We start from the raw sequence: 22,883 nt of genomic DNA on the forward strand, positions 1-22,883 counted from the left end.
TTTCATTTTCCCATTTTTCTGTGGGCTGATATTCAGATGAGCAAACTTCTTCCAGTTAAAGGAGGTCATGAATATTAGGATTTTTCTATCAAACAATGAAATATGGCTCAAATTACCCTAAAGAATAGGGCCCTTTTCATAAACCACCTGCTGTTTTTTTTGAAAGAAAGCACAACCACTTGCCTGTGTGCTCCAAGCAGTTGTCTCACATCTCCACCTCGCCAAGCGTTGCCGTTCCAATTTCTTCTGCTGAATTTGTTGCTCTTGGTGGAGTAAGTCTGCTCTTCCCAGACTGCCAGCACCCAGTGAGTCTGGGTTTGGACAGGTTGGGGCAGGATGGGGATTCTGGCAGGATCCTCAGTACTTTGAATGTTGGTTTGTGATTGTGCTTTTTTGATTGCGGTGTGCATATTTGGGGGTTTTATTTTTGTTTTCGACAACATTTTGGTCTGAAACTCATTACCTCTGAGCTTGACTGAGATCTCATTCAGATGTTGGCACCCAGCAGGGTGCTGAGACACACAGACCCTCTGCCTTCTCCTTGTCTTGCTGGTGTGGACCAGCCCTCTGCCCCGTCACGAGGAGGGCTGTGTTGGAGTGGACACCAGCCCAGGCTGTGCTCATGCCCTCCCAGCTCTCATGGTCCTGTCCCTCTCCTCCCAGCCACGTGGCTTCAGAGAAGGAGCCGTGAGCACAGTGACTGCAGATGCTTCTTGGAAAGCCAGATCTGTGCTCCATGAGATCCTATGTTCCCTGTGGTCCTGGCCATGCTTGACTGGACAGTGCTGTGCCTTTGCCAGGGCGGCACCAGTGCAGCTTGGCCCTTGGAGGGACAAGGAGAGTCCCTTGGGAGCTGCCACGAGGCAGGCGTGGGCAATGCCAGAGACAGGGACAACAGAGGACACCAACTTGTCTCAGACTTGTGTTTTGTTTTCAGCCCAGCCTATTTATATTCATCATAGTTGCTATTTTTTCCCCAGTTACATGGATGTGTCTTGTCCTCGCTATCTTCCATCTTCCCTCAGCAAACCTTGCCATTTTCCACATGTCCCTCCTGGGAGACACACAGCATCATCCCTTCTGGGCAGAGACCACACTTCTCCAAGGAGGCACCTCTCAGTGGTGTGCTCCTTCCAGAAGCCTGATCCAGCCCTCCCACCCTCTGCCAGCCGGCCCTGCATTTCCCTGGGCAGAAACTGCACACGCAGCCCGGGCTGTGTGAGCACGGAGTTTGTTTTGCCAGGGTGACCTGTTTAATCATCTCATTTTCTGGTGGCCGTTTATTCCTCGTTTCCACGGTTACAGCCCCATTAAGAGGAGAAGCAATAAGGCAGCGAGTCAAACAGGTAATAAAAACATTAAAGCCATGTGCGCTCTGGGAGGGAGGGAGGGCGAGCAGCACTCAGTGAGACGAGACGGGCCGTGCCAGGGAGACACAGGGGTCGCAGGAGCCTCTGCACAGTGTGGTGACACCCGGCTCAGTGCCCAACCTCTGCAGGGGCCTGACTGCCAACAAAGTGTCCTGCAGCATCCTGCCCCGCTCCCTTGGAGTGTGCTGCCACTCGGGACAGCGTCACTGCCACCAGTGTGCTGCTCTCCCCGGTGCTGTGCTGCCAAGGCAGAGTTGCAAGTGGCCAAAAGCACTTGAAATCAGAATAATTTTGCAACTATATTTGATTTCAGGGCTGTGCCTGTCTGTCAGAACTTGTAACTGATTAGTTCTGATGATGCTGGTGGGCCCAAATGTTGTAATAACTCTGCCGTGGCACTTGCCAAGGTACCTGCTCTTGCTGGTGTCGGCTGTGCCGATACCCTCCTGGAGGAGAACTCACTGTTCCAGGTGCTCCACCAAGGTATTCATAGCCAGCTTCCCGAGCCAGCACCACCAGGAGTATCCCAACAGAACTTTGAGGCTTTCCTAGGTAGAAGCATCTGTTTATGGAAGGGTGTATTTCTGCAACCTCCAGGAGAAGGTCAGGCTCCATGGAAACAGGCTGGGTGGGTCTCTGCGCCGTGGCAGCCACTGTGGGGTGGGCAGTGCGTGGGAGCAGTGAGGGATGCCTTTTTGGCCGTGTTAGAAATCAGGGGAGAGCTGTGGAGGGCAGGCAGCATAGCTGAGAATTACTTCCCCCCTGCCAGGAGGAATCCACAGATTTCTGGTTTTCTGTTGTGGGCTCAGTAAAGGAAAGCAGCAACATGAAGCATCCTAAAGCAACAACTCTAGAGTGAGGAGAAGGCAGAGCACTGCTGTCTCAAGAAAAAGAAGGTTGTTGCTTTCAGAGCAGCTCCCTTTCCTCCAAGCAGTGTTCCTCAGGGAACCCCTCAGGGGTCTTTGGAAGGGTAGGTGGAAGGCTTTTGGTACTATATGCTTGTTATCCTAAACCTGACTTGGTCAGCAATGAAATGGTGGCCTCGTTCCCACAGGAAATTATGGGCTAGATGCACTCCTGGGCATAAAACCATGACCTGATTAGAAAAGCCGAAAGTTACTTTTCCTTACCATTTCCTAGTGGCCACAAAGGCCAGGCAGCTTTGGATCCCAGGTGAAGAGATGTTAGTGAGCAAACAGACACTTTTAAACCTCGTCTTTCATGTGAGGGCCAGATTTGATCATCTCTGATGATCAAATGGAGATTGGAATGATGTCACTGAGAAATAATTCTAAAACTTTCTTGGACACTGCAAGCCTGAGGCTTGGATTTTCCAAGTCATGCTGTGTTGGCCAAATTTTGTTTCTTTGGAGTTGGAGGTTTATCAAGATTGCAGCATCTCAGAGCAGCGAGCATGGCTGAGCTCTCTGGAGACCTGCCCTGGGCTGGAGAATGTGGACCTTGTGAAGCTGCTCTTAGTTTCAGACAGTCTGTAGGATTGATCTGGGAGCTGAATTGGTAATTAAGTATGAAAACAGTTCTCCAGGACCCGTTCCCTCTTACCACACTCATGCAAAGGGCTCCATCCATTCCTGAGAGTGGGGAGAGGGGTTTGACCTTCCTTTGTGCATTCTCTGGCCACACGGTGTTGTTCTGTGTGTTACCCAGGGTGGACACAAACCCTGATGCTTTGTGCAAGCTGCTTACATGTAATGGGCTTAGGAAAACCAAGCAAACTGCGTAGCTGGAAACACCCTGCTCAGGATGGGTTGGGGCTGCCATAAAGGAGCAGGTGCCCATGGGCTGGGAGGGCTCTGACCTGTGAATGAGGGTGAGTTTCACTGAGGATAAAGAGAAGAGGTTAAATATAACAGTCTCTCTCATACAGGTGGCACAGCCCTAACAACAAAACAGAAATATTCAGAAAAGCAAACATTAAAGGAGAGTAAGAAAATAAACAGAGAACTGCAGGGAAATGGGGTGCTTTACCTCCTTACTCTCTCTGGTGAAACAGTCTGCCCTGTTACAGCCCTGCTTTGCCCTGGTGGGATTTTTTTGTATTCATTTCTGACATTGTTTTGGGTTTTACAGTTTCTTTTCTCCGTACTTTATCAGAAAGCATATTTGTGGTGAGCGCCTGTGAAAGGACCTGGCTTGCTGAGTAAATGTTCAACGTGGAAATGAGCCGCATGACCTTGAGGGGGGGAGAGGGAGGAAAGCTGAGAGAAATTCATAAAAAGCTGAAAAAGAAAAGAACAAGGAGAAGGGAGGGGAGAGGAAAAAAGATAAAAGGCCTGGCCAGACTGGAAGAAGTCACACAGGAGAGGAATAATGGTCTTTCTTGTTACAGCAGTAACTGGACTTGTAGAATTAGACATCTTAGAGAGCCCAAATCTCAGCCGTGCTGAGCACTGACACTTGAAAAATAGGCCCATTTAAGGTGACTCAAGTTGGGCAACAAAAGTCAGTAGTCACTTTAGATCATCTTGGCCTGTGTTCAGAAGGGTGAATTTTATCCTTGGCGAGAGGCCAGCGGGAGGCCTTTCTGTGTACTGTTCCCGTTCCCAGAATAGGACTTGGGGTGGCTCCTGGACCTCGTGCCGGCCCTTCGGGGCAGGGGCAGAACCCACTGTCCCCAGCTCCTGGGCTGAGCCTCTGCCTGCCCTCCCCACACCGGAGGCAGCAATCACCAGCTGGGGTTGTGTGTCACAGCCCAGGCTCAAAAACTGGGCCTGAATGTACTTGTGGAGTTTGGGGGGGCTGTGGGTGTCTGGGGCAGGTGCTGGATGGGGCAAAAGCCTCTGTCCTCAGTGCAGGAGTGGACAGGAGCAGCAGTGCAGGTTTTCCCACGACTCTTGGAATCCCTCAGGTGTGTGAGATTGGGATGAAAATATTTACTTTTTGGAGACTAGTGAGGATCTTAATCAGAAAAAAAACAAACAAGAAAACACTCTTGCAAGGAAGAAAATTTGAGTAGAAACACACTGCTGTCACTACCAGAGACCAAGCTGTGAGGTCCAAGCGTGCTCTGGAATTTGGGATTCCAGAACTGCCTGGTTTGGGCCTGAAGGTTTTTATTTCAGTCCCATATCTAGTCCCAAATGATCTAAACTGGGTGTTAAAATTGTATTGTAGGGATTGGAGAGAGATGAGCACTGAGTTTCTGCATTTCTGTATTATTTCTGTACGAGATGTTTCTCTGGTGTGTCCTTAGTGTCTGGTGACACCAGTGCCGGGAAACCCCTTGGTCCTGCAGCTGCAGGAGGGGTCTGGGCACACAGGGAGAAGGCACCCAGCAGTCAAGGGGCTGGAGCAGAAACCCTTGAGCTGCTCTCCAGGCAGCTGATGGCTTCTGCTACCTGCATGAAAACGTTTGGATGGATTTAGGCTCCCCTTACAGCTCATTGTGCTGTCATTCCTTCAGCTCCCCAAATTCTCTTCACTTTCAAGAGGAGAAGTCTGACTTCACTGCCATCAGCACTTCCCAAACCCTACACACTGCATAAGCAGTTCAGAGTGTGGGGCAAGGACTGTGTCGAAGCTGAGCCCTCATTTGTGTTGGTCACCATGCTTTGGTTAAAACTAAATAGCTGCACTAATGATCTTCTCATACACATCTTTAAATTTTAGCTCATTCAGGTGGAGGGATGATTTCTTTCCACAAGCCTGAAAATTGTAGAATTAGGTTTTCATTGTATGGGAGAACCCTACTTACTGTATGGAGGAGAGCATTTTTTGATTTCTTTCCAGTTGGAGTGCGTGAAATAGCAGGGAAAAGTCTTGTCTAGTGATGACCTCAAAATAATTTCTACAGCAGTGCAATGTGATGTCAGACAGACAGTATGTGGCTGGGTGGGAAGTACAGGCAGTGGGGGCACGAGTGCCTGACACAGGGGAAAACCAGCATAAATAAAAACCATCAGTCCAAGGCTTCGGGAGGAACTAGAGCAAAGTCACCAGTGCAGATGCCAGGGCAAGGAACTGTAACTGTGCATTTAATCGCTTTGGATGTTTGCTTTTATGTGACAGTTGCTGCTCAAGCAAACAGATTGGAGAATTCCAGACTTGCATGGATTTCAGGGATTTTATTTATATGTGTTCGGCACAGGACATGAGTGGGATGGGAACACGGGGTGGATGCAGCAGGAGAAGGGTGCCCTGCTCCTCTCTGCCCTCACACCCCCCACCGTGTGCACCTTGATTTTATGAGCTGAGCCTTCCCCCTCTCTGCCGTCTCTTTCTCTGCCCTGCAGTCACTGTTCCCCAAACCCACCTCACTCACCTGCCCCCCGCTGCTCCACAATCACCCTGCTCTCCCCGGAGCATCCCGTGTCCCGTTCCTCTGCCTCCCGATGCCGTGCCTGTTCCCTGCTCCCACAGGAGCCCTGCCCGTGCCGAGTCCCAGCTGGAAGTCAAACAACCTTCCCGGTGTCCCGGCCCTGCCTGGCCTCCCCTGCTCGGCCCGGGATGCAACCGAAACTGTCCAGGGAGAACTGCAAGGCGGGGACATGTTTTTGCAGTTTATTCTCCAAAAGGAAAGCCTGCAAGGGGTGAGGGGCAGACTCCTCGCAGCGAAGGTGTTAACAAATAGCAGGTGATTAAACATGACAAGCAGTGACATTTCTGTGTGGGGTTCTCAGTACCAGCAATGCCAAGAATGAAGCTATAAACCCTGACATTTTGTGTTATGCACTGAGGTTTTTAATAGACATCTTTCTCTCCCTCCTCCCTGTTTATTTCTTTTATTCTTTTTTTTTCCTCTGTCCCCGTCTCCCTTTCCTCTCTCCTCCTCACCCTCACCCTGGCTCTGCCTCATCCCAAGTGCCCTCCACCTCCTCTTCCCATCCCTCCCTCCCTGCTCTTATCTTTGCTCTCTTGCTTCATCAGACTCATTTGTTCGATGGCCTTCACTTTTGCTTTTGTTTCTCTCTTCCTCCCTATTTTCTTGTTACACTTTTCCAAGATTTTTCTGCTTCTCGTGGCGTCATTCCCCCTTCCTCACTCTTCTCTTCCTCCTCCTCGCTGCGGTCCCTGCCATATGCACCCAGCCTCTCTCACAGACGCACTCCCACACTGTGTTGCACACACACCGCACTTCCCGCACACTTCCCCGCTCCCCCCACGCTCCCGCTCTCTCCTGCTCCGTCTCTCACATACGCTCGCACTTGCTCTTTTCTCTCTGTGCTTCCCCTCTCCTGCTCTTCTTTGTCTTTGTTACTCCCTTCTGCTGTCATCCTCCCTCTGTCTGTTCTTTTCCACTCTCTCCCCTTCTCCCTCCCTTTCCCTTCTCTTTTTGGGGCCTGATGTAATTCGCTAACCATGGGCAGCCAGGCCAGTTGCTTGTCAGGGAGCAGGTGGCCCACCCCTGAGTGATGTTTTTGTTAATAACATCTTTGCCCTGACTCAGAAGCCGACGTTTTGGAGATCGGTTGGTGGGTTTTTTTTAAGGACAGGAGCTGAGGAGGCTGAGCTTTTGGGAACAGTTGCTGGGTTTGTACTAAAAGGACTGCAACAGTTGTTCTGCTGAGCAAGAAACGTTGGAACAACTGCAGATTCCCTCTGTCTCTCTCTCTCCATATCTATCCAAAGGGCATTTGGAGGTGACACCCAATGCACCGTCCCCCTTGCAGCCAGCTCTGATTGGAGCCAATGAGCTGCTGCTGGCTCTTGGATTTGGGAATGGGCCACTCCTGCCACTGGAGTTGGCCCTACCAAGCCCCTCTATTAGAAAAAAACTTTTCCTCCTCTGCTGCCTTCTCCTGGTGGGGTTAATGGGCACAAAATTAGCAATAAGCTGGGGGAGCCAGAGCAGTCAAACACAGGGCTCTCCTCCAACAGGTCACCTGGGCTCCAGGGCTCACTGGTGATGGCCCTGCTGGGTGACCTGAGATTAAGAGAGCGGTCTGGAGGCACAGACAGGGCAAGGGGTTGGTGGTGGTCACTGGCCCCCGTCCATGGCCTGCTGTGTCTCACCAGGCTGTGATCCCTTCCGTGGAGGGGCTGGGTGGCAGTGAGTGATGCTTTCCACTGAGCAGGGTGGGAGCAGCGTGGGCAGGCCTGTCAGAGCCCAGCTCCTCTGCTGAATCAGCCTGGCTACTGCCACCAAGGCAGGAACCTTCCTGCCTGGCTGTCCCCAGGGACAGTCACTGCAAAGTGTCACCTGGGGACTTGGGGCACCTCCAGAGGCTCTTTGAGTGGCACAGCAATTCCTTCTCACGTGGCTGTGGGAGTCTCTGCCTCTCCCCAGTCCCTGGGGAGGATCTGTAGGGAGCTCCTGGAGAATTACCACACACAGGCTCTGTGCTGTTGATGCTGAGAGCATCCAGGACAGGCGAGAGGCTCTGTGGGTGGACAGTGAGGACTGAGGCTGAGGCAGCTCCCATGGGCAGGAGGTCACCAGGGCCCAGTGTAAAGGGCTCAGCAGGTATTTGAAATGAGTCCAAACTAAACTGCAGCTTCAGTCCCAGTATTTCCTCTTCCTTGACTCTGCACTCGTTCTAAAAATCAAAATACTTCCCTCTAAAGACCCGCCTTCCCATAAAAGGGCCTCTCCCTCCCTGTCCTCCCAGGTCTTATTGATCAAGCACCACAGACGGTGGCTGCAGCTTCAGTTGCCAAGTAGGGCAGATCGATAGAGGCTTGGGATGGGATTTTTGGCAGCTGGCACATCTATTTGTCCCTCCTTCCGTCCCACCATCCCTCTGGGAAAGGACCAGCGTCACAGTGAGAGCAGGTGGAGCAAAGCCCTGTCCTTCCGCTTGCCTCTCACCTTGTCCTTCCCTGCCCTCTGTGTGCAGCCACGGGATCAGAGACCTCTGTGGGACCACGTGTGAGGCTGCAGAGCACGAGGCACATGCTGTGCTGGCCCCACCGGCCCATCTCTGCCATTTATCTTCTGCAATGGCCAAGTTCACACTTTCCTATACTGGGGCAATCCTGTGGTTCATTCCAGGCTCCCTGAGAGAGGGATTTGGCCTCCATTGTTTAGGCAGTCTCTTTATTTAACAAGTGTTTCTTGCCTGCCTGGATTCAAAGTAACTCCCCTCTGCCCTTCCCTGCTGTGGCCATGGGTGCCATTGTCATCTTTCCTCAGATGGGAAAGTAAGGCATAGTGATGGGAAGTGACTTCCTGAGGGCCAGAGAGGGACTGGGTGCTGCGGTTGGGGTTGGGGCCACATTTCTGGCTGTCCTTCACCTGCACTCAACCCCTTGGCCACAGGCTTGGGACAGTGTTTCCCACTCAGGAACCTTCCCAGGGTGCCCATCTGTGTGGGGCCAAGAGCTGTGGGCTGGCATCCAGCATGAACCGGGGCAACCAGAGGCAGAGGGGAGCAGTGGGGAGCAGAGGGAGCTGTGCAGGCTTCCCCTTCTCCATCGTGTCAGGAGAGCAGTTGGCTCTGCCAAAGGATGTCCTTAACCCTTGCCAGCCCTCCTGGCTGCAGAACCTCTGGCAGGTGCCGAGCGCCGCGCACAGAGAAGTTAATGAAATGAGTGTTTCGGGGAGGGGGGGAGGGAGGCTCTGTACTGCACCCTGGGGCCCTGGGTTTATTAATGGTGACCTGCCATTAAAGACTAAAGTGCTAACCTGGTCATATTTAGCAGCTTTCAATGGTATCCCAGTGGCCTCCGCCTGCAATATCAACTCCTGCTCCCCCCGCAGCCCCAGGCCGGCAGGAGCTGACTCCAGAGTTTCTCTGCTACGATGAGTCTGGTGGGCAGCACTAAGAAGTCTCTGCGCTGCTGCTGCCAGACAGATTTCCACCCCCTCCTGCTGCTCCAAGCAGCTTCCCCCTCTCAGTGCCAGGTCTTGCCAGGCAGCGCTTGGAAGAGAGGACCAAGTCCTGGCATCTTACGATCCCCTTTACGCAGACAGAGCCTGGGGGTCACTAGGAGAGGGAGATGTGCCAGCACGAAGCTCGCAGGGTTTGGCCATGAAGGGGAGGCAAACTCGGGCTCTGCAAAGCACTTCCAGAGAGCTCTCTGAGAAAGCACTGGCAAATTATCCCTCTGAGGTGGCAGGCTGGGAAACAAGGCAGCAGCTCTGCCAGACCTGATTAAAACATGACTTGAGGCTAACAGCTTCAGGTCAGAGCAGGAGGGCTGCTCCCACTGCTGCTGTCCCTCTTGCTCCAGTCCAAGAGGGACGTGGAAAACCCAAGCATGGGGGGATGTCCCCTAGGGGACATCAGCAGTTGGATATTGCAGTGACAGGCACTTTAGAAAGATGCTGGGAGCTGCTGCTGCTGCTGCTGGTCCGGGCAGGGATCAGTGTTAGCAGAAGAAAAAAAAAGCCCCAGAGTCTCCTTGAAGCTAATTCTGCTCTTGATGCCTCCCCAGAAGCAAGATCCTGCTGTGCTCCGTGTGCCAACTGAGATTATTGCCTTCCCTGATCACTTCTTCCTGGATTAAAAACTCAGCACAGAGTATTTTGCCGTGTGTTATTCCAGGATACCTGTTAGAAGTTCCACGTGGTGCAGACCCTGGCAGAGGGATCAGGGAACCACGGGGCACGTCCAGCTCAGGCTGTTCCTGCTGCCCCAGTGGGGAGATGGGGATGCACCTGCCCCCTCACACCTCACGAGCAGTGGGGCTGTAGGGATTTTCCTCCCTCCAGCAAGCCCTGCGAGCCACAGATCCCTCGTCCTCACAGCCCTGTCCTTCCTGTGGGCACGTTTGTCAGTGTGGGCTGCAGGCCATTCCCCAGCAGAGCCAGCGAGGGCAGGGGCCTGGTTCCAGCGGAGGGCTCTGGCCCTCCCGGCCTCCCAACAGGACGAGTGCCGGCTTGGCAGCCAGGCTGGGGGCAATCCTCGCTCTCTCGTTTGGCTCTGTGCCCCAGCTGATCTGGAGCCAGGTTTTGCTGTAATCCCTACATCCTGTTGCAGGTCCTTAATCAGCTGGAGCCAGCCTGGAAAAAAACCAAAAACCCCAAACCCCAAACTCTTGTGGTTAAAGCTCCCCACGGCCAGGTGGTGGGGAGGGGTGGGCAGCAGCCGTCCCGGGCTCCAGGTGGGAGGCTGGAAGGGCTGGGAGACGTGGCAGCTCCCTTCTTAGGGATGGAGGCAGAGAAAAGGGAGTGTGTTTCTGCTGGGGGTCTCAGCAGGACTCACTCATGCTGTTCCCCTGCAGAGGAGATGGGTCTGGGTTTGAGGCATTGATTCCTCCTGTCCTCCCACCGCCAGCTCAGCTATGGATGCTGCCCCTTCAGCCCTCACTGGGCAGGCTTGGAAACTCTGGGTTGTTGTTGAGTTGTGTTTTTTTCCCATTTAATGCATAGAATAACACTGATGGGTCTGAACAGCTCCAGCCAGGCGACGAGGGGAAAGAATAACAAGCTCCTGAATGTCAGGCAAAATTATGGGCCATTGTTATTTAGGGTGAGTCTGGTGGATTTAGGGCCTCTCTGTTCTATTGTCCCAGCTGCTCTGAGCATTGGAGCAGGCGAGACACAAGTCGGGAATTTTATTGCAGAGCATGTGCGGGGCAAGGCTGGTTCTGAGCGTTTCCGGAGTGGGGCAGTGGTGGGGGAGAGGGGACAGTGTCTGGTGGGAAGTTGGTGAGATGTGATACTGAGGGGAGGTGGGAGGCTGGAAGTCCTGGGGAGGTGGTCATCCAGCAGAGAAGAGAGCTCCTTTGCTTCCTGTGTTTTGTCAGGGTTCAGCTTCTGGCATTGCTCACACTCCCCAATTCCGTGTGGGGTTGGTCTCCACCCGTCAGACCTGGGCTGACTGTCCGTCTGCCCTGTCCCTTGGCAGACTGTGCTGGTCCCCCCTGCATCTCACGAGCTGCCCAGCCCCTTGTCTTCTCCTGTGAAGCACTCAGGGTTGTAGTTTGTATGAAAGACAGAGCCTAAATGTGTGTGTGGAATGGGGATTAGGGGTGTCGGTGCCGTCGCTTGGCTGGCTTTTGGCTGGCGCTGGTGATGTAACCAGGGCTGGCACTGTGTGTGCACGGCCTGCCAGGTGTCAGGGGGAAGGGCCCGGCTGAACAGCCCAGGAGAGCACAGAGAGGGTGAAGAAGATGTTACACAGTGAGATAGGAGCGGGTCATCCATGGGAAAGTGAAGTGTGCACGCGTCCTGAACAGGGTGTATCCTGAGCTTCCAGATTTTGGCAAATACATTCTGTCCCATGCCAGGGTGGGGAGGAGTGGCAGAGAGCAAGAAAACCATTCTTCCTGTCTGTCTGCACAGGCGGGAGGCTCGGCAGGGTGAATTCTTTTCTTCTTTGGGGCTCTTTTTATTTGACCGGATTAAAAAGCCTATTTGAGTTTCTTAAACCATTTAATCTAAAATCCCCAGGTAGATGCGCCATTGGATTCAGTTTTAAGCTTATAAACAAAATAGGTCTGTGTTTGTCTCTTCTTTATTTTGTTCTGAAGAAGCAAGGGTTTGACCTGCCCTCCCTGGAGCCGGGGGGAGTGTTGGGCTGCTGGTGCTTAGGAATCCCCTTGAGCTTCCCGCAGGGTGGGAAGGTGTGGGGCCTGGGGTGCTGGTGTGACCCTCCTGCAGCTCCAGGTCAGGGGGGTGTGTGTGGCCTGGGCAGGTGATGGGAGGAGGGAGCAGGGGCCAAGCTCCCCTGGCTGGTTCCCAGGACTCAGTACCCACACGGAGTGCTGAGCATGGGTAAAATCCCATTAGGACCATTGCTCTGCAGTTAGTGTGGAGAGATGGGAAAGGAGAAGACAACAGGAAATGGGAGAAAATGGGAGGAAAGCATGGAATGGTTTGGGTAATTCTTTCCAGTTCCCACTATCCTTTGAGAGGAGCTAGTTTTCCTTCCCTGCTCCCAGCATACCCAGTTCCTTCCAGGGTTTCCTCCTGTGTCCATCCTCTCCACCCACTCCTTGTTCTTCTCCTCTGCGGTGCTGTGTGGCTTATTGCTGCCACTCCCTGTGCTACAGAGGAGATTTCATGGGCATGAGACCAGTTGGGATTGCTCTCAGAGCAGCCCGAAATGGGACAGTTCAGGATTTGTGTTCGCAGGAGAGAGGTGATAGTGGTGCCCATGGGGGCTGCAGGAATGTCGCAGTGGCCCACAGTGCCATGTCTCTGCCAGCAGCTGGTGCCAGATGCTCCCAAGGAAGGTACCAAACCCACAGCAGGCAGATATAAGATGATCTGCCCCTGTGTCCCCTTGATGTCTTTTCCATGTGTCCACAGGGATCATCTCGAGTCAGTGGTGCCCGTGTGGGATGACAGTGCTCAGACCAACCTTAGCAGAAGTGTCCCGTCCCCAGTGCTGGGAGCACAGCAGTAAGGCCGGGCCACCCAGCTCCCTCCTGCAGCCATGGAAAAGCTCCTTCCAGTCCGGCTGTAGGAAGGCCGGGAGGGCAGGCTGAGCTCACCTCTCGTGAGCAGAGGCCTCCTGTGCCCAGAGCTCTCAAGGAGGTGCTTTATGAAAGGGATGGTGGGAACAAGACTGTCTCCTCCCCCCCTTCCTTCTCCTGAGGAACTGGAGACAGACAGAGGGACAGGCATCTGTCCGATGGCAGCTTGGATAGGAGGGAGCCCTGTTGGCTTTGCCGAGGGAGCCTCTTTCTATATGGAAATGAAGAATTTAGGCTAATGGAGCTCAACCATCTCTAATTTTGCGATGGCAGGAGGATTTTGATTGAAAGTAATTAAGCAAGCTAGCTGTAAAATTAATTAAAGCAAAAGGGGGGGATTTTTTTATTGGATTGGATAGCGATATAGCGGCTGTCAAATGGGGGACGGATGGGGGTGACCTGAATTCTCTGCCCTCCCTCCTCCCACTCGGGACGTTTATGTCACTTTAATCTCCTTACAGCGGCTGGTGTGCATTTGTTTGAAATAATCAAGGAAATATGGTCAGAAATTGTCAGCTTTCAGATCTAATTTACCTGACAGCCCTGCGCGGACCAGTAAGCCTCTGTGTGCGTGTGCGAGAGCGTGTGTGTGTGGTGCATGCGACTGTGTGGTCATGGAGGGCTCCTTGTCTCCCTTCTCCCCTGTTTCTGTTCATTCTGTCTTCTCTTGATTCCTACCAAAAATACTTCTGGCACAGCTGGGACCACCCAGCACCTTGCAAGAAAGAGAAATAAGTTTGACGATTTTCCTGCGGTCGCTTCTCCACCCCCACCTTCCCATCACTGCCTCCTCCCAACCTGCTGCCTCATCCTTGCACCATAACCAGCTTTAGGGTTTAGGCAATATAGGATTAGGGGAGGTGGCTGTAATTCTTTATTCCAGATGGCTGGCAACTGCTAAACCCACTGTCACAAGCACCGAGTTATAAAAATACTTAAATTAGGCCCTTTGTTTCAGCCCCTGTCCCTGCCAGGCAGCTCTCCTGGTGTCCTGCCGGGAGCTCAGCTTGCACAGAACAGGTGGGGGACTCTGAGTCCAGACTGTAATGATGCTGGGGAGAGGCTTCTCCGGACTCACACCTATCTGGATTCCCTTGCTCAGCTCCATCTGCTTCTTTTTGCCTTTGGCTCTTAAAGAGAGATCCTGCAGTAGGAATGAGCTGGGCATGAGTTGGTGTCTGTGAGCACTCACTTAGCAGGTGAAGGTCCCAATCCAGGGGCATACAAAGGCTGCAGCTCCTACACATCTTACTGATGGAGGGGGAGTGCATACTCCTGACAGGGATCTCAGGTTTCCCCTCTGGACCAGACCCTGCAAGAACCCAGCAACCTGAACTGGAAATTGGGGAATGCGGGTAACTACTGTAGGGACAGTGTTTCCTCAGAGTGATGCCTCACATCTGTCTTGCTAGGTTGGCTCTTAGGGTTATTATTTATTATTTATTATTGTTCATTAAGCGCTGACAGAGTTGGGGCTTTTGTTTGTTTTGTTTGGGTCTCCATTTAGAGGCCTTTGCTGAGGCAGACTCCGGTGCCAAGACCTCCGGCGCTTTTACAATTACAGCCCGTGATCCTATTGTATTGTTTATGTAATGACTCTCAGTCCTGAGGGATTCTGCAGCCTTTCTTAGACCAGAGCACCCAGCACCTGGCAGGGAGAGTGCAGAGCAAGTGCTGGCCCCTGGTGCCAAGGAAAATCTCTGGGTTTTACATCCCAGGGGATCATTAATACATGGACGGGTCAGGCTGGACCTGCTGCAAGGATCCACATGGGGGGAAGTTGATTAAGCTGCTTCAGAAGGAGCAGATGATTCGTCTCTGCCTGGTCTGTGTGGTCATGGGGAGGTCTCATGGTGGCTCAGACCTGATGCTCTGGCTGTTGGGTGTCTGCAGCCCACCGGTCTCTCTCAATACAGTGATTGGTCTTTGCGGGCCTGATGGTGTGACCAGTCCCTGAGTGTCCCAGAGCACCCCAAACCACCTCAGAACGGGCACTGAGACTTTCACCCTGTTAAGTAGATGTGTGGAGGGCTCCTCCCCAGCTCTGCAACCTGCAGGACATGGGTGGGACCAGCCATGGCCAGCGAGGGGGCTGTGCTGAGGTGGGTGATGAGCTCATCACCGTGATTCCCGGGTTTAATTCCAGCGTTGCCACTGATTTGCTTTGTATCTGTAGCCCTGTGAGTGCACAGCTTTGTGCCAGTGCTTCCTCATCAGTATAATGGGTATAATTAGGCTTCCCTGATTGAAGATGGCGCCGAACACTGAGTGTGCTGGCAGATTGTTTTCTTTTGTTTAAAAGTATTTTCCAAAAAAAAGAGGTAAGACCCAATTTTAGAGTGCTGGTTCCCATATACTATTTCAAACATTTGTGGGTTAAACTCTGACAATATCAAACCCTTTCCTTCTGGGACAGATCAGCTCTGAAGAGTTGGCTTGCCCTAAACCTAACAGAACAGAGTTAGGTGAAGACTAAGTGCTTCTAAGCACTGTCTCCTCTGTATTCAGCAAGATACAGGATGTGGCACTGCTGATCTTCTGTGTTAATTACAAATACAACAGAATGTAACATCAAGAATAGTCTAAATAATTTCATGGCCTGTTAACCAAGAGAGTTTGAGTTCTGGGACGTGGACCAGGCTACCACTGATAATGGTATCTGAAGTCAGTGGTGTCTGGAAGAAGGTTCATACTGTGCTGGCTGCTCCGATTTCCTTCTGTAGATTGCAAGACCAGATGATTAACAGTGCATTAGATAATTTTCTAACATAACATTCCCTACAGGCAGTTACTGGCATTGCTGTAGAGACATCCTGAACGACGTGTTGGAAAAGGAAGTGCACAGGACAGTCTTTCTGCATTGTGAACATGTGTGAGACCCCCATGCAAAGCTGTGCTCTGTTCTGACTCCAAGTCTCCTCAGACATGGCCGAGGAAAATGCACGTGAGTGCTGACCTGGGGGCACCTTCTGTTGTTCTATTTGCACCTGCTTGTACCTGTTCAACACCTCTCCCCTCTCAAGCACTGCCACTGTCGCTGCAAATGAGTCTGGAGACCCTGACTCCAGCACAGCCAGGAGCTGGGAAACATCCCATAGTTGGGTGAATGGGATGAAAAGTTCAGATTTGGGTGGCGTGTCTTTTTCTCTCAGCTTGGTGTGAGTGGCAGTGGAAAGGCATAAGCTCCCTTCTCCTGTCACTGATGTGTCAGCTCTAAAATCATTCTTCTGAGCTGAGCAGTGACATGAGTGTGGGAGCATCAGAGAGGGATCGAGCCCAGAGGGTTGGGAAGGGGAGAGCTGAGGCACTGGGCTGAGTGTCTGAGGTACTGGACACGTTGATTTTGCTTGCTTGTGCTCAGGACTGGAGATGAGCTGTCCATCCTCAGTCTGTGGGGCAAGAGAGTCCTTCAGGAAGCAGACTGGCAGCTCAGCTCACATCAGCTCAGAGAAGCCTTGGGAATGTGCAGGGAGACCTCAGAAGTGAGTCAGGCAGACAGACACCTGTACCTGCCTTTCCTGGGGAGGCCTTTCAGTCTGTGAGCTCTCACACAGCATCTTGCTCCAGTGCTGAATCCTGGCTGCTGTCCCTGTGCATCCAGCTGGCTTGGGGCAGGAAAGGGGAGAAAAAGCCAGAGCCAGTGGCTCAGCTGATTGGGGGTTTCAGGCAGAGGTTGCCCTGCCTGACTTGCAATGGATTCAGGGGCTTTCTGTAGAAACTGTCTCCAGGGCAAGTCTGAACCAGCCAGTTCCACTTAATTTTCCATGGAGGCAGAAAAGCCAAGAAAATAAAAATGTTGCAAGACAAGGTTTGGGGATAAAAGGACATAGTGTAGCTGGCCAAACAAGGCAGTGGGTGATGACATATCTGCCATCCCATTTACCTCCCTGGCAGTGGGACCCAGGGACCTCATGAGAATTCAGGAAGGCTTTTGTGAAGATATCCTGAGCAGGGAAGGGGAGTGTTGAGTGGGGCAAGGCAGTGAGGGGGGCATGGAGAGCCATGTGTCACACTTGCAGCTCGGCTGCTGGGGCCCACTTAAAACAAAGGTGTAAAGGAAAATGGCATCCATGTGTCTTCAACTCAGCCTTTCCCCCCTTTTTTTTATCTCATGTCCTCCCTGGAGCTCCATGCAAGTTTATAAATTTATACCTGAATGCAGTAAAATCACCAAGGTTGACAGGGTCTTGGTTTCGTTAATTCTGAACCCTGACATGCCAGCCCTCCACCCTGGCAGGGCTGTCATGGCTAGTGCAGGCTTCCTCATGGCTTATTAAACCAGCACCTTGGAAGCCTGGCCTGAATTCATGGAATCATGGAATCGGTTAGGTTGGAAAAGACCTTTAAGGTCATTAAATCCAACCATTAACCTGGCACTGCCAAGCCCACCCTGAAGTGGGGGTTAACCTCCAGGAGGTTTGAGGAGGCACCCAGTGTCCTCACTTGGGTGACCTGTACTGGTGTGATCCTGGGACTTCTGGGGACATCTCCTGAGGTTTCCTCCTCCTGCAGCCCAGGAGGGAAGGGAGGCTGTGGGCTGGCTGGGAGCAGCTGGTGCTGGACAGTCTCTTCTGGGCAGTGGGGCAGCCCCAGCCCGGGTGGGAGCCACTGCTCCCAGACAGACCAGGGTGCAAAGCCCTAGGCTTGGGAGAGGGCTTTGTGGGAGAGGCTGAAGGCAGCACTCCCTGAGTTCCCTCTGCACAGGAGATACACCCTCACGGAGCTGTCTTTTTATTTGCAAACTGAGCAGTTGTACTGGAAGAGATTTAGCAAACATGGGACTGCACAATGCTGTGTGTACTGAGTCACACATCAGGGCTAGAGCCAACTAGCACTGTGAGCTACTGAGGCAAACATTGGAGAATAGTTACAATAGGCACCAAAAATATCTTCAAATGAGATCTTTCTGCATTGCTGCATGTTGGGTAACAGGGAGGGCTGACAGCCCAAGCTTAAACTCTACCCACATGCTCTAGAGCTCATCCTGGGCAAGGCAGGCAACTGGGATGGGAACAAAGCAGAGGAAAAGCAGGTTTGCTCCTGTAAAGGGAGCCCTGATTAGCCAACCTCACATAGGTTGGGAAAGTCCTGGCTCTGGCAAAGCTCTAGGGATTGACCCTGTGGTCCTGGCTCTGGCTGCATTTCAGGAGGGAGTGACTCCAGAACTAGTAACATACTGCTGGATCTGCAGCTCACACCTGCACAGGCACAAGGCAGGATTGGTCCTTATGAGATGTCTTCTGTTTGATTTTAAGGCTCCCAAGTAAGGGAGCTGCTCTTGGGGTCTCTTTGGAAGGTCTGCCTCTTGCAAGATTTTCTCATGGGTTTGCTCTGTGGTTGCTCTTTCCTCTCTACCAGTCTTGCAAAGTAAAGGAGCCACTGCCCCAAAGCAGAGACACAATTCCCCAAACTCAGATTCTGGGGGTTTGTCCAGGCCATCTCAGCAGAATGGGAGAAGACACTGAGTGCAGGGCAGGTAGTGAGCACCAAATCCGACTCAGCCTCCTGCCAACTGACCCTTCAGCATCCTTCCCCCAGTCCCCAAACCCTTCCCTCAGATCCTGCTGCTCTCCACACCCTCGTGCTGGGCTGGGATCACACCTCAGCCTCTCCACATCCCCTTCCTGCCTTCCTGCTCACCATCTCTCCCACTGGTTTTGCAGCCGTTTTTTTCTGCCAGCGCAGGGCACTGAAAAGTGCTGGCACTGCCAAAAACCCTGTGTGCACTACGACTCCCCAAACATCCCTTTATTTTTATTGTTCTGTTAATTACTGTTTAAACTTTAATAAGTCACTTCGTCAGGAGGGGGGACCTGCAGTGAGGTTTCTGTGCAAACACTGGGCCCGGCAGTGACTCTAGTGTAACATAACCCTTTATACAATGTGGGAATGTTTAGACTGTAACAGAAACTTGTTATTTTAATGACAGTTAAAGGGGGGAAAAGAAAGAAAGGAGCGAATGAAAAAGGGAAGCAAGTTTGTTGGGGAAATGGCTCATCTCAATCTCTCTGTCTGGCCTCTTTTCTCTGGGCTTTAATGATAGCTGGATAAGGAGGCTTTATGGCTTCTGTTGAGGCAAGTCTTGTTCCCAGAGATGCCCTATACGAGGCAGTGTGTGATCCCCTCAGTTGTGCGGGGTGAGGCCCACAGCAGAGAGATGCTGATGGAAGCAGCATGGCTTGATTTTGCTCAGAGGCAGCAGCAGATGCCTAAAGCCAATTTGAGCTCAGTCTAATTATTCTGACCCACACAAGAGACTTTCCCCTTCTATCCAGAGCTTCTTCCCCTGGTTAAGTTTTTAAGTAGCTGCGCTGAAACAGATGCTGGCATGTCATAGATAAGAGGGTCCAACATCCCATGGAAAAATGGACCCTGAAGCAAGAAAATGATGCCTTATTTTGAGTCCTGAAAAGGAGGAACTATGGAGACCTGAGGGAGATGAAGGGAAAGAACCTGGCTCACACTCTTGGCAGTGGGAGAACAGAGGGTTTACAGGCATCCTTGGCTTTGGACTGTGACTGTTGACATCTGTATTGCTCTGAGGTAGTGGAGGTGCCTGTGCAGTGGCTGCTGTCCCTGCATCACAGCACTGAAGTCACCTCCAGGTTTGGCTTGGCTATATTTAGCACTCGCTATAGACAAGACCATATAGAGTGATATATATGATCTGAAAACCTTCAACTCCTGCTGACCTCTGCTGCTGCAGTGAAATCCCCCAAATCTGTGCAGTCTGCGCGGGGAGTGACGCAAGACCAGGAGAGGGGAGAGCTCCCGTGTTTTCCCGGGCAGGTTCCATGTTCCCCCTCCCCAGGTTGGTCACCAGTCCCTGGCAGTGCTGGTCCCCTGGGCAGCCCAGCTTTTTCTGCCAGACCTGGCTGTCAGGCCCACAGGGAATGAGGGGAGAGAGGTGTAAAGAGGGTGTGGGCTCAGGCACCAGAGCTTTGGGGAGGAGGAAGTGGTGTTGGGAACTTGAGGAAAGAAGAGGGAAGGGGAAGATCAACCTAAGGCTGAGGCTGGCAACTGGGAAGTGAAGGGGGCACAAAGGGCAAAATTTTGGAGGGAAGGGGAGGTTAGGAGGGTGTGGGGTGTAAGGAGCACTTTACTGGAAAAAAAGTGCCTGCTTCCTCAGGCATCAGCTCTGAGTCCAGTTCCTCTGTGCAGGGACCCTCTCCCCTCTTTGCTGAGTTCCTGACCAGAACAGGAGCCTGCGGACTTACACTCCAGGCTTTCTGGTGAGGGCAAATGTAGGGTGGAGAGGGAGGGGATGAAATCCTGGGCCTCTGGGAGTGTGTTTTCCCAAGTGGGTGAGCATGCAGGGAGCAGGCCAAAACGGTTCACGCTTTCCTCGCCCGCTGCCGGGGTTGTGATTGTTATTGATTGGGTTTGCTGTTCTCGGCACTTTGTGTTTTTCCAGCTGAGCATTGGCTGCCCCTTGAATTTCATTTTATTTTTTTTTTTTTTTTTTTTTTTTTTACCTCTGGTTTAGTTCCTATACCCTCGACCATGGCAGATGGGGCAGGTGTGTGCCCAGCCCCTGTGCCAGCCAGCACTGTGGGGCTGGGCTGGGTCTGCACCGGGGCTGGGAGAGTGCAGGGGTCTGTGTAAGGTACCAGTAATGGGCAAACCTGCTGTCAGTAGGATTAAATTCATAAGTCTGTGTTATCTCTGAGTGTGTGTCATACAAAAAGGTAAAGAAATCTGCTCTTGTAGAAAAAGCAGTGTCAGGGCTTGATGTTGGAGCAAATAATAGGAACATGCACAGGGATTTCCACGCTTGGGCATGGGTAATGCATAGCTGACTTGAGGTGCATAAACTTCAACCCCAAAGCCAAGGGCCAAGGGAATTCCTAGCTGGAGAAATAGTTTTCATTTCCAACATCTGGTCACATCTTTCAGACCCCACCAAGCCCCTCATGCTGGGCTGCTCTCCCTCCAGCCGTGCGCTCGTGTCCGTCCTCCGCAGAGCTGTGCCTGCTCTCGGGGCCAGTGGCAGGAGCCATCCCTTCAGGAATGGCATTTTCCAGGTTCCTGTGTGAGGCTGAACATGTCCCAGCTGCAAAAATAACTAGCCTATATACCCTGTGGAAACAGGAGCAGCAGCGACACATCTGTCTGGTCTGGGCAGAGCCAGCTTGTGACTAATGCCCCAAAGGGGCATCGAGCGGCTGTAAGCTCCTTGCCAGTGTGGAGGAACCCAAAATAGAGACCTTTGGGGAGGACTGATCCCATGGAGGGTGAAGCTCTGCAGTGGGCAGAGCAAGAGATACCTCTGGGCCTCTTGCAGGACCAGTGGGTTCCAGCAAGACGTTAATATTGACTGGCTTCCCCCGCCCAGCCGCGGGGCCTGCGGGCACTGCCGGGCACCCAGAGCACCCCCAGCCCCTGCCCCCCGGCCCCTCCTGCCTCCCCCGTGGCCGGTGGGGTCACTTTGGTTGGAGAGCACAAGCAGAGCTCAAGGATAGAGCCCCCTGGACGGAGCCAAGGAGCCACCGAGTAAAAACGCTGAGGTTTTCCTTTTCTGTACAGCGCGTTTCCCTAAATTGCCTTTGACTGTGTGCATCGCTAATGAAAGTTTATGCCCTTGTTAGAAGGACAGGCAGGTCCGTTCCAGTTAGGGCTGGGTCTATCCTTCTGCCAACTGCCCTCCCCAGCACACACACACTCGCTCGCTCGCTCTCCCTGGTGAATAAGTGGAGGCTGTTATAAAAAAAAAAAAAAAAAAAAAAAAAAAGAGGAGGGGAAAAAAATTTCCATATTTGTGTAAGTTGCTTTAAAAGCATTTTATCATGTCATAAAAAAAAAGGAAAGTACTCTCGGAAATTGATCCTGCACACGAGCCCATTGGACAGAAGGACGTTGGGATGTTAATGGCTATTTTGCTCCAGGGTGGCTTATTAAAAAATTTATACATAAATGCTTAAAATTGCATAAATTATTTAAAAAAAAAACATAGTAAGCAATTTGCAATCCCGATCCACTTTTCCTCTTTTTCTTTCTCTTGTCATTCTTTTCTTCCCTTCTTTCTTACCAAAAAAAAAAAAATCCTTCCCCCTCCTCTCACCCTTGTCCCCTCCCTGTCTGAAAATGCGATGCATCCAAAATTGTACATGTGTGTGGGAAAAATAAATAAGATTTTAAATGGTACCCGCCACTGGCCGGCAGAGCTTGCTACGAGGGGGAAATAAAAAAAAAAAAAATTAAAAAAAAAAAGAAAAGAGGGGAGAAGAAAAAAGAAAAGAAAGAAAGAAGTTTGGATATGATGAGTGTTTCTCGCAGGCGTGGAATGTCACCCACATATCCTGGAGATTGTACTGGGGAGGTTTATGATGGTTTCCCATTGATTTGTTTCCCCGACGCAGCTGCCGACCTCTATTGAGGGACAAACATAATCAGCACTGACGCAAATTAGATGGTTATTCGTTTTGAAAATTGACAGAAAAACAATAAAAAAGATGAAATGCTCCCAAATCAATAGATATAATGAAATTCAAATAATCCGAGAGATGAGGTCTCCATGGCAACTGATAATGTGGAAAAGAAAACAATTTAATAAAGGACAGACACACTTTGAAAACAGATTGGGCAAAGGGAAGGCGGGGGGGCGAGGGAGCAAGGGGGGCCGTGGGTTGGGTGGTGGTGGGAGGGGGCAGCGGGAGGAGGTGGTGGTGGGGAGCCGGAGCCGCTGCCTCTCCGGTTGGTTAGCGGTGCTGTAGTGAAGGATCACTGTCCATCCCAAGGACGCTTGCCATAATTAAGAGAGGCTTTCGGTCCAGAAAGTGCAGATTCAGGTTTTAATACACAAAATTATTTCAGGAGCACTGAATCGGAAAGTCGTTTGTTATGACCTTCCTGAGAGGCCTGGAGCAGGGCATGTTGGAGGCGCGGCGGCTGAGCCAGCTGAGTTATGGCATATTTGTGTTTTTATAGTGCGGAGGGGAGGGGGGAAGGGGGGAAGAAGGTTAAACAGTATTTACAGCTCAGTTGTTTTCAGAAAGGAAAGAGAAATAGAGTTCATGAAAAGATGCGAGTGGAAGAGAGAGAGAGAGGGAGAGGGAGAGATCCCCTGCCCGGCACACACACTCCGCTGGGACGCCGGCTCCAGTGAGCCACTCACCGGTGCTCTGTTTGCCTTAAGGTGTGAGCTGCAGCTGGGCTGGGGGACAGAGGGGCTCTTTGGTGGGATGGGGA

General features: G+C 51.9%; 1 protein-coding gene across 11 annotated transcripts in view; it reads left to right on the forward strand.

Moving 5' to 3' along the window:
• The window catches only part of CASZ1 (castor zinc finger 1), a 273,799-nt gene that overhangs the window by 195,714 nt on the left and 55,202 nt on the right, over positions 1–22,883 (forward strand). For 6 of the 11 annotated variants that reach the window (XM_051786182.1, XM_051786185.1, XM_051786180.1 and 3 more), the window contains one exon: positions 15,480–15,639. The exons of the other annotated variants lie outside the window; for them this stretch is intronic. In XM_051786182.1, coding sequence (XP_051642142.1) covers positions 15,621–15,639 — 19 coding nt within the window. In that variant the 5' untranslated portion in view covers positions 15,480–15,620. The remainder of the gene's footprint in view (positions 1–15,479; positions 15,640–22,883) is intronic. 11 annotated transcript variants of the gene reach the window in all.

Source organism: Manacus candei, unplaced genomic scaffold, assembly GCF_025592945.1.
Source record: "Manacus candei isolate 608988 ecotype Guabito, Panama unplaced genomic scaffold, ASM2559294v1 h1tg000022l, whole genome shotgun sequence".
NCBI lineage: Eukaryota > Metazoa > Chordata > Aves > Passeriformes > Pipridae > Manacus > Manacus candei.